General features: G+C 37.1%; 1 protein-coding gene across 1 annotated transcript; it reads right to left on the bottom strand.

The window, feature by feature from the left end:
* Positions 1-244: 244 nt before the first annotated feature.
* LOC145031141 (Eukaryotic aspartyl protease family protein) lies at positions 245-1,947 on the bottom strand. The gene has a single exon (XM_078979646.1). The coding sequence runs from the start codon at positions 1,781-1,783 to the stop codon at positions 410-412; it is 1,374 nt and encodes a 457-aa protein (XP_078835772.1). The 5' UTR covers positions 1,784-1,947; the 3' UTR covers positions 245-409.
* Between the last annotated feature and the right edge of the window lie 9,968 nt (positions 1,948-11,915).

Genomic DNA, 11,915 nt, shown 5'->3' with positions numbered 1-11,915 from the left:
CCTATATATATAGGAAAAGTGAATATACCTTTAAGGGTATATAAGCTTTATATATATATATATATATATATATATATATATATATATATATATATATATATATATATATATATTTTAGTCGATTCTACGGATCATTTGGAGGGTCTGTACGGAATAATGTCTATATGTGGAAATATGATTTTGTATGTTTAAAATTTGGAATTTGCCCTCAAAACATGACTATATCGATCTATTTTCCAAAACAAAAACATGAAACTCAAATGTAAATTTGAACTGCAAAACGATGCTTGTAGAACATCAATTTGTAAACAAATTTTGGTTTTCTAGATCATAAATCTTAAAACAATAACATATTAAAAACCCATAAAACATGATTGTAGAACATGCAGCATACCGATTTAACCAAAACCTACAACTGAGCGCATTTAGTTGGAATGAATGACAAGGTCTCCTTCTCGAGATCATGAACCACCATCATATTCTGCTGTTGTATATTTCCAAATATCGAAATACCACTTGAACCCCCCATCGCCAAACACGCCACTCCAGCATTCGTATCTCCGATCATGTAATTCTCCCCTGGCAAATCCAAACTCGCACCATCAAAATGAAACACCAGCTTGGGAATCTCGATCGACATCTCCCCTGAACCATCATCTGAAGGTAACTCAAAACACAAATCCAAACCAGTCGAACCCGAGTTATCTACATTCAGATTCGTTTGTGAAACAAATTCTTTCTTCAGCATATTGAAAGCAGATTCTTCAAGATACGTAATGGTTGTACCCGAATCGATGATGACCCCACCGGTCCCATCTGAATTGATTGCGAAAGTCGATTTCTTGATAGGCAAATCAACGTTTCCGACAGAAATACCTTGGAGTGAAAGGTAGTAAAAGGATGGTTGTGATGGGTTTTTAATCAATGGAGTGGTGAAAACGCTATCATTTGCTATTTGGCTTTCTAAAGATCCCATTACGAGAGTACTTGATGGGTTTCCTGATGATGTATCATCATTAATGGAGGTTAAACAATAAGAAAATGTTGACTTTTTGAGCTGTGAAACTAAAGACAAAGGACCCCTCCCTAACCCTACTAACCCAGCACCTTGATTGAACCCACTACCTTCGTTATCTTCTCCACAACCAAACCCGACCAACGGCACCGACACCTTATCGAACATAAACGTCTCTGTTGCTAAAATCCCTTGTGTCGACGAGTAATCCCCGTAAGAATACAAATACTCACAGCCATCTGATCCACAATCCGAAGTTGGTAACGCCTTGCATAAACTATTCGAACATGACACCTTAGAGAATGACGATGACTTCTTCGGATCAAAAACGGGAGTTGGTGCATCAAAACATTTGGTGCATGGCTTACATTGTGTCCAAATGAGGTCACTACCAGTATCCATAATGGCAGAGTACGTTTCTGGGGGAGTTCCGATGGCCAAATTCATCAAGAATTCTCCATTTCCAGCATGAACGGGTGACGTTACTTGTGAACTTGACTCAACCGATAAACTAGCCATCATGTTATTGATGAGTCTTTCTAACCGGAGGTTACCTCTCTTTACACCGAGTTGTAAGCGCTCAAACTTCGTCATATTTTTCCCGGAATCAACATGTGTGAGGGCCACCCTAAACCCGGATTCATTTTGGTCAGTGACATGATTGTGCAGCACGCGCCTGGACGTGGAAAGGGTTGGGGAAAGGAAAAGCAGTTGCAGACAGAAGATGGTGAATAGAAGGGAAGAAAATAAGAGACGTAAGGAAGCCATGAAAGAGGATAAGAATCTCTATACGCAATATATATGAATGTGGAAGTTTGATCCAACAATTTCCCCTAGATTACGGTTGGGAAGGTGAAGGGGAAATGGTCTAAAGAGGAAGAATAGATCGCATAATATATTGGAGAAAAAAGCTGGTAAAGATGGTTTGAACTTTGAACTTCAGTCATACAAGTAGGTGCGTTTATATATATATATATATATATATATATATATATATATATATATATATATATATATATATATATATATATATATATATATATATATATATATAAACCCACCCACGCAAAGCGACGTCCACGAATACTTTGTTGCGGTAATTATTTCCAGTGAGTTAAAAATACGATATGTTGATTTTTTTTTTCATTCTGAAACCTTTTTATATACGTGAAAAAAAAAGTTGAAGAATAGCTTCGTTTTGGAAAATAATTTTCTTTCAGAAATTAGCTGCCTATCGAAAACATATAATATTCTAAAAAGTATACAAAGAGACCCATTTTTTTGCAGAATAGTTTATTTTAAAACAACAAATAGTTTTGTGAGGGAAATCAGTTTCTTTTAAAAGGTTTTTGTTTTTTTATGTCAGGCGGATAGCTTCTTTTTAGACAAAAGTAACATAAATACCGTTTAAATTTAATATAGGCAAACATAAATAACATATCGTTAAACAAAGGTAACATGCTAAATTTAGTAAATTAGTGAATATTTATATCAATAAATAAACTGCTTAGATCAATAAACCGAATAATGAAATAAGAATAAAGAGTCAATCCAACTAAAGTTTAAAATAAAATAGATGTTGCGTTTTTGGTTAAAATTAAAATATCTTTCGGTTTGATTTAAAAATATAAATACATTATCATTTTTTTAAAAAAAATTCTATCTTACTAACACAAATATATGTAAAATCATATAAATCATCAAAAAGGTTGATTGTTATAAATGATATAAAATATATATTTTGTTACTGATGAATTATATATTTATATATGTTTTGATTTTGAATTTATGTTATAAAACAAATATATACATAACTATATGATTAAATAGACGATGTGAAATTAAAATAGATAACCATTATTTGTTTTGTGATGTAAAGTTAATATAGATAACCTTTTTGTGAAGTGCTAGATATATATGAAATTTTATAAGATATTGAAATTTAATGTAACATAAATTTTTAAATATATTAAAAGAAAACCCTTAATTCATCAATCAAACAATCAGGGTTTTTGATTGTTTTTGAATCCTCTATTTTCCACAATTATATTAAATTGATGATGTCATCTTGACTAAACTTTTGGTCAAACATCGGTTTTCTAACTTATATTCTTAACTTACAATCGTAATCCCTGATTTTTTGGGATTGAAATCAACAATCATTTCCGTTTTCTAATAGTTTCAATCATTTCTATTTTTTAATTGATGTGCTACAAGGAAAGAATTTACTCCAAATCTATTTTTGTATAGTGTTTTTATTCCATTCACAATTGTATGAAATTTTTTTTTTTTTACCTAATTTAAACCTTTCTAAAATTTAATTTCTCAATCTCTTTTTATATATAAAATTACAACTACACATCTATCGTTATTTGATAAATTTCGTCTCCACCTATAATGTTTGCTTCTTTGTAAGGGTTTTAACTATAAGATTGAGCTTCTTTTAGTACATTTTTTTGTCTGTTCATCATTTACCTCTCAATAGATAGCACAACCGGTGAGTTTATTTTTTTTATTTTTTTTATTTTTATTATTATTTTTTACTTTCTTTGCATATCTTCTTTTTGTTTTGTGAACTATAAAATCTGTATTATGTGTCTATATGTCTTTCCTATTTAGTTGATTTCATCCCATATACATTTTGGTGGGTGTTCAATCTTCAAAACTTTAAAATCTTCGATGTTGGCAGGTGCTTAATCTTTATTTTCCTTTTTAAATTCTTCTTTCATTCTTTATAAAAATAAATATGCATCGTTTTTGTAACTTACATTCTTAACTTACAGTCAGAATCCCTGATTTTTTAGGATTGAAATTGAACCTGATTTTTTGGGATTTAAATCAACAATCATTTCCGTTTTTTAATAGTTTCAATCATTTCCATTTTTAATTGAGTGCTATAAGGAAAGCGTTTATTCGAAATCTATTTTTGTATAGTGCATTTATTTCATCCATAATTGTATGTATGATTTTTTTTTTACCTAATTTAAACTTTTCTAATATTCAATTCCTCAATCTCCTTTTATAACTATAATTACAAACACACATTTATTGTTATTTGACAAATTTCGTCTCCAATTATAACGATTGCTTTCTTTGGAAGGTTTTCACCATAAGTTTGGGTTTCTTTTATTACTCTTCTTCGTATGTTCATCGTTTACGCCTCAATAGATAGCACAACCGGTGAGTTTATTTTTTTTATTTTTATTTAATTATTTATTTTTTTACTGTAACACCCGTAGATCCGGACTAGTCAAATTAGAGACGATAAGCATCAAAAATGACTTTTTGATGGAAGATTATTGTAACAGTCCGGATTTCCAAGTATCTTCTATTTACATAATTTTTGGTGTTTTGTGAGGGGACTCGGCGAGTTGGAGCTCAAACTCGCCGAGTAGGATCGCGGTTCTGGACGCGGGTTCGCGCCTGGACTCGACGAGTCCAAGGAATGGACTCGGCGAGTCTGCGCTGTTTAATGAAACCCTAATTTCCCGGCCCTAAGCTCTATTTAAAGGACCTTATGGCCCTTCATTGCGGCTACCTTGATCCTTGAGAGCACCAAAGCAGCTAAGGGTTCCTATGAGTGGGATAAGAGGCCATTGTTCACCAAATTTGTGTGTATTTGCAAGAAAGGAAACGGGAAAGTCAAGCTAGAAGAGTTGGGAGCTTGGATCTACTTTCATTTCGTCAAGGGAAACTTCTTGAGGTATCTTTCAAAGCTCATTTTCGTGTTTTTGTTGATATGGTCAAATCTAGGGTTTCTTCTCGCCTTGTTTGCTTTGTAATTGAAGTGTGAGAGGTCCTATGGGGATATGGTACCTAGATCTGGACCTTACCAGGTCCAGAAAGTCCCAAATGCCATGTTTTATGTCCTTCCTTTTGGGTTGGAGACTAGGGTTGCCATCTTAGAGGTCATTTCTCCAAAAAGAGCCTTGTGGGTGTTGCATGGTAGCCAAGACTGTGACTTTACGTGATGAAAGAGCTTAGGAGGGCCAGATCTATGAGTGTATGGAGCGGATCTGACCTCAGAAGCAAGATTGAGTTGATGCATGGCATGGACTCGCCGAGTCTGAAGAACAGACTCGGCGAGTAGGATGAAGTTTATCCTTAACCACTCAGTGAGTGGTCCTGCCGAGTTATGGTTGACTCAGTGAGTCATGGAGAGTTAGAGAGGGTTGACAGGTGGACTGAGTCGAGCTGGAACTCGCCGAGTTGTTCTTGTGACTCGGCAAGTTGAGTCGTGGTGGCCCCGCGATTCATGACCAGGTAGAACTCGTCGAGTCAGGGGAGTACTCGACGTTTCAAAAGAGAATCCTAAAGAGTTGGTGAAAAGCTTAGACTCGCCGAGTCGCTATAGTGCACTCGCCGAGTCCGTTCAAATTGACTGTTGACCGTTGACCAGAGTTGACCAGTGTTGACTTGGTAGGGGTAGTCAACCTTAGTAGTAAAGGTATTAATTAGATATATATGATGTTATAGGAGGATTATAGCTCGGAGGATCGAGCACGGGTGATTTCCAGGATTCGCGAATTATTGAGATATACGAGGTGAGTCTTCTCACTATACTGTACCCGGAAGGGTTTGACTGTGTGACCGGAAGTTCGAATATGATATGAGATATATGCATTATGTGTGATAAGTTAATCGTTATATGTTCCATGTATGATATGGTTGATATGGGCCGGAAGGCATTATGTTATAGGCTAGAAGGCGAATATGTTATGGGCCGGAAGGCGTTGTAATGTGGACCGTAAGGTTGACGTGGGTAGGACTGGAAGGTTTACCCAGTCGGGATGGAAGTCCCCTGAGACACATGGACCGGAAGGTCAGGGCCTGGAAAGGCATATGTGCGTAGGTTGTATTTTGGGGAACTCACTAAGCATTTATGCTTATAGTTGTTGTGTTATGTATTTCAGATACTAGCAAGGACCGTGGGAAGGCGCCGGCGTGATCATACACATACTCGGGGAAAACTATTTTTATGATATTTGTGATGTATTCAGTTGTGACAATATTGTTTACATTTGGAATTTAAAATATTACTCGATGTTTTGATGTTTGCAAAAGTGAAGAATTGGTTTTAAAATTTACGTTGTTACAATTATTTAGAAGGATTAATCTTAACCAAGCTGTAGTATATGTCAAAAGGTTTCCGTGCATATAAAGAACGCCAAAATCCAAGTTATAACGAAGAAGTTATGAAATGTCGAAGTTTCTCAACAGAACCGACATGACCCAATGCGGCCTAGCGCGACGTAAATACTAAATTTAAGGTAGATAGATATCAATCCTTAGTGATCTAAACGAGAGTCAAATACTTCTTCGATAGTAGTCCAACGATAAAAAGACAGACGAAAACGGAGTTCAGATGAAGGAGTTATGAATTTCGAACGAAATTTTCCTGTCCCGGCCTACTAAAGATAATATATATGTAGTATACTTATAATATATTAAAAATAAATTCAAAATTAGCCAATGGAGTCTAAACTAGAGTTGTAGAGCATAATCTCACCTTCGTGTCGATATAAATAACGTCGAAAACGGAGTTCGTATGTGAAAGTTATGAATTTCTGAAGTTCGGGGTGCGAACCCCAAAGCTGTGTCAGAGAGCACGACGTGGCAGGTCTTCTGAATCCTCCGGGAGTCCCCAAGATGCAACTTGAGATGACGCATGCAGTGACGACCAAGCCCACGACATGGAAAAAGGTTCCACGATGTGGCAAGGGCCAGTTTTGCCCTATAAATAGATTTGAAGGGTCAGCCAAGTTTGGTTGTGCATTCTCTCATCTCTCACCCATATTACCTTGATTTACGTGCAAAGAAATACCCCTGAAGCCCCGGTATCATCCCGAGACCCAAAGCGAGTCTTGAAGCCCGAAGATCCCGAGAAGAAAAGAGTTTCTGAGCCGAAGCTCTACCCGAGAGGAGTCCGGTTTTTTTGTGAAGATCTTCCAGATCTACTAAAGAATACTACTTCTACAAGCCGTAGTGCTGTCTGATCATCTTCTGATCAAGTGAGTATATAGTTACTTTCTTCTAACAGTTAAACATAAAGTATTAGCTATGAAATACGTGCTATGTGTTATATATTATTTGTCTATTTGAGATGGGCTTGGAATTGATGTTTTTATACGGGTGTTAAATGATTTAAATTGTGCTTGTATTTGTATCTACATAAATGTTGGGTAGAACATGGGTAGATGGAATAGTTGGTGACGATGCGACTTCGTGCCTATTAAGTAAAGCTTTGGTGACGATGCGACTTCGTGCCTATTAAGTAAAGCTTTGGTGACGATGCGACTTCGTGCCTATTGAGTAAACTTTCGTGACGATGCGACTTCGTGCATGTTTGATAAACCTTGGTGACGATGTGACTTCGTGCCTACTGTGTAAACCTTGGTGACTATGAGACATAGTGCCTATTATATAAACCCTGGTGACTATGTGACGTAGTGCCTGTTGTATAAACTGTGGTAGCAAATGGACCTTGTGCCAATTCCTTAGGTAAATCCTTAGGAATGAATGGATGAAGGATAGTGAATTCTTAGGGTAAACCCCTGAGAAAATAAAGGAAATATGGGGATGGTTATTTGGGTTGATTGTTTGATAATTGAATATAATAAATGTATTATTGTGGGTTGAAAACCCTCTATGCTCACCAGGCTCCCAAGCCTGACCCACTCAGTTTTCTTTGCATTACAGGTAATGACACAAGGGTATAAGTTGGTGGACTGGACGAGAGATTTTGGATTATAAATCAGTAGTTATAAATAACTATTGTAAAGTTTATTTTGTTCTGTTTATGATTTTGGTCTGTATTGAACATGACATCCCGAGATTTTATTATATAATGAAAATACATTTCTTTAAAGAAATTCTTTGATAAACTCTTATCATATTTTGTTTTGGGAACAAATTCCGCAACTCTTTTAAATCAAAAGAATTTACTGTAATTTTATAAAACAAAGCATAAACAAATCGGTGTTTTCTGGTCGTGAAATTGGGGATGTCACAGTTGGTATCAGAGCATTAGTTTAAGCGAACTAGGAATTTGTAGGATTTCTAGACTAAAACATAGAATGCTAAGTGATGATTGTGAGATGAGTGTCTACCATATTTTAAGACACGGGCGCTAGTATATTTTAGGAAAATTGCCTAAAATTCTATTATGTGTTAATTGTTATATGTTTGCCATATATGATATTATTTGTTCGGATCTATGGTCTGTTGCCGACCGGATCTGGAAACCTTATGTGTTTAGGATTCTAAGCGTGCGTCTACGATATTAGAACTAGCATGTAAACGTTTCGGAGTGATAAGGATGATTTGAATATCTATCGTGAATAAGGATCTAATTTCACCTTATTTGGTGTACAGATCGAAAATGGTGAGAACGAGGAGTGGAGTTGGAAATACTGATGAAAACAGGAATCAAATACCAGTGATTGAACAAATACCTGTTGTAGCGGCAACGCCTGAACCAATGACAATGGCCAGAGTTCAAGTGATGATCCAAGCAATGTTGGATCATCAGATGGAATAAACCAGACGTCTGATTAGGCAGAATCACGAAGAATTGTCAATTAAAGTTGAAGAGCCCGAAGTAAATGGAGGGCATTTTGAAGGAGGAAACTACAGTGGGACCGTTGGTCAAGCCTACCCACCAATAGTTCGCCAAAACAACCAGGATTGAGGAAATGACGGACATGGATGCAAGTACAAGGATTTCATGGCATCCAAACCACCGTGCCTTTATGGGAGCTCAAAACCGGTGGAAGTCATGGACTGGATCTCCGAGGTGGAGACAATGTTCGAAAGTTGCAAGTGTAGCAACAGACAGAAGATCGCTCTTTCAATTCCTCTATTAAAATCTGGAGTACTGAGCTGGTGGAAGTTACTGGTTGGTTCGATGCCCAAGGGGGAAGCTAGCAAGATGTCTTGGGAAGAGTTTGTGGTGCAACTAGAAATGCAATACTGTACTGAGCATGATCTTATGGAAATCAACAATGAGTTCCAGAATCTGAAGAAGGGAAAATTGAGCGTCACTGAGTACGCTACATGCTTTACGGAGAAGATGAAGCTTATTGCATACCTAATTCCAAAGGAAGTTTCCAAGGTCAACAAGTTTGCAAATGGATTACCAGCGGACTTCGGTGCGATAGTCAAACAAGAAACCACTCTGAAAGTCGCCATCTGGGTAGCCAAAAATGTTGAGACCCAAATAAAAGAAAAGGGTCTGGAGAGAGCTGAAGTTGGAGAGAAAAGGAAACATGAAGGATATTCAATGATCAACAAAGAAACAAAATTCTTGAAATCTGGAGGAAGAGATGAAGCTAAGTGGTGTGAGAAGTGTAAAAAGAAACACTTCGGGAAGTGTAACGAGGAGACGACCTGCTACAAATGTAGGAAAACAGGGCATTTCGCCAACAAATGCGCAGCTAACAAAAAGGTGTGCTACGGATGTAACGAATAAGGGCATGTTTCTAGAGACTACCCAAAGAAAAATGCACCGCCACAGCTAATGGCATTCCACATGTTCCTCGACGAAGCAGAAAACGATGGGAGGATTAAAAGAGGAAGACTTCATATTAATATATAAAGTCTGTATCAGGAAGCATAGCCTGCTAGAGGCATAGTATAGGGTGAACTTGAACTTTTGTGTAATAGTTTCAAGAATTAATATAAACCCTGGTTTTGTTATCTGATGTGTTGAATGATTATATGATTTATGTATGGTGACTTGGTTAACTGAGAGATAATACTTGGGACGAGTATGAGTAGGTGTGAATAGTAGTAGAGTTCCATACTACCGGAAGCACATGACTCACGCTTGCATCAGGGCAAGTCACAAGGTTAACAAGAAGCTTGTAATTGAGTTCGTTTTTATTCAAGTATATCATTACCATTGTTTCGGTAATGACTAGTAAGATGGTTGTTATTCCGACCCTAGTGGTCATATCAAATTGAGTCCAACTATGATGAGAGGTCGTTAGAACACGACCCATCGGTTTGTTACATTAGATAAATAAAAGAATTTATCCTGAGAAGAAGAAGGAGTCCACAATAAGGACTTATTTGGTAACTTGAAGGTTACGATTGAAAGTACAACATAGTACGATAAGCCGATGCAAGATTTGGGGATCTTCTGTGGTCAAGAAAGCCATAGAGTTAAATACTCTTTCGAGGAAACATATAAGTTACGGTAATTACCTAGGATGAAGAAATAACGGGTGGAATCATTATGCAAGTCCTATTTCGTTGATGATTCCGGGACGTAATCATCCTAAGGGAGAGATAATTGTAACGCCCGTAGATCCGGGCTAGTCAAATTAGAGATGATAAGCATCAAAAATGACTTTTTGATGGAAGATTATTTAAAAGGATTAATCTTAATCAAGTTTTAGTATATGTCACAAGGTTTTCGTGCATATAAAGAACGCCAAAATCCGAGTTATAACGAAGAAGTTATGAGCTATCGAAGTTTCGCGACAGAACCGGCATGACCCAGCGCGACCCAGCGCGACGTAAATAGTGAATTTAAGGTAGATAGATATCTATCCTTAGTGATCTAAACGAGAGCCAAATAATTCTTCGATAGTAGTCCAACGATAAAAAGACAGACGAAAACGAAGTTCAGATGAAGGAGTTATGCATTTCGAACGGAGTTTTCTTGTCCCAGCCTACCAAAGATAATATATATGTAATATACTTATAATATATTAAAAATAATGTCAAAATTAGCCAATGGATTCTAAAATAGAGTTATAGATCATAATCTCACCTACGTGTCGATATAAAGAACATCAAAAACGGAGTTCGTATGTGAAAGTTATGAATTTCTGATGTTCGGGGCGCAAACCCCAAAGCTGTGTCAGAGACCACGACGTGGCAAGACTTCTGACACCTCCGGGAGTCCCCAAGATGCAACTTGAGATGATGCATGCAGTGATGACCAAGCCCACGATGTGGAAAAAGGTTCCACGACGTGGCAAGGGCTAGTTTTGCCTTATAAATAGATTTGAAGGGCCAACCGAGTTTGGTTGCTCATTCTCTCATCTCTCACCCATATTACCTCGATTTACATGCAAAGAAGTACCCCCGAAGCCCCGGTATCATCCCGATACCCGAAGCGAGTCTCGAAGCCCGAAGATCCCAAGAAGAAAAGAGTTTCCGAGCCGAAGCTCTACCCACGAGGAGTCCGGTTTTTTTGTGAAGATCTTGCAGATCTACTGAAGAATACTACTTCTACAAGCCATGGTGCTGTCTGATCATCTTCTGATCAAGTGAGTGTATAGTTACTTTCTTCTAACACATAAATATAAAGTATTAGCTATGAAATACGTTCTATGTGTTATATGTTATTTGTCTATTTGAGATGGGCTTGGAATTGATGTTTTTATACGGGTGTTAAATGATTTAAATTGTGCTTGTATTTATATCTACAAAAATGTTGGGTAGAACATGGGTAGATGGAATAGTTGGTGACGATGCGACTTTGTGCCTATTAAGTAAAGCTTTGGTGACGATGCGACTTCGTGCCTATTAAGTAAAGCTTTGGTGACGATGCGACTTCGTGCCTATTGAGTAAGATTTGGTGACGATGCGACTTCGTGCGTGTTTGATAAACCTTGGTGACTGTGTGACTTCGTGCCTGTTGTGTAAACCTTGGTGACTATGAGACATAGTGCCTATTATATAAACCATGGTGACTATGTGACGTAGTGCCTGTTGTATAAACACGAGGAGTCCGGTTTTTTTGTGAAGATCTTCCAGATCTACTGAAGAATACTACTTCTACAAGCCGTAGTGCTGTCTGATCATCTTCTGATCAAGTGAGTGTATAGTTACTTTCTTCTAACACATAAATATAAAGTATTAGCTTTGAAATACGTTCTATGTGTTA

The sequence above is a fragment of the Lactuca saligna genome, chromosome 2, assembly GCF_052625555.1.
Source record: "Lactuca saligna cultivar CGN05327 chromosome 2, ASM5262555v1, whole genome shotgun sequence".
Lineage (NCBI taxonomy): Eukaryota > Viridiplantae > Streptophyta > Magnoliopsida > Asterales > Asteraceae > Lactuca > Lactuca saligna.
Note: the sequence above shows the minus strand (reverse complement) of the source record. Positions and strands in the feature narration are given on the sequence as shown.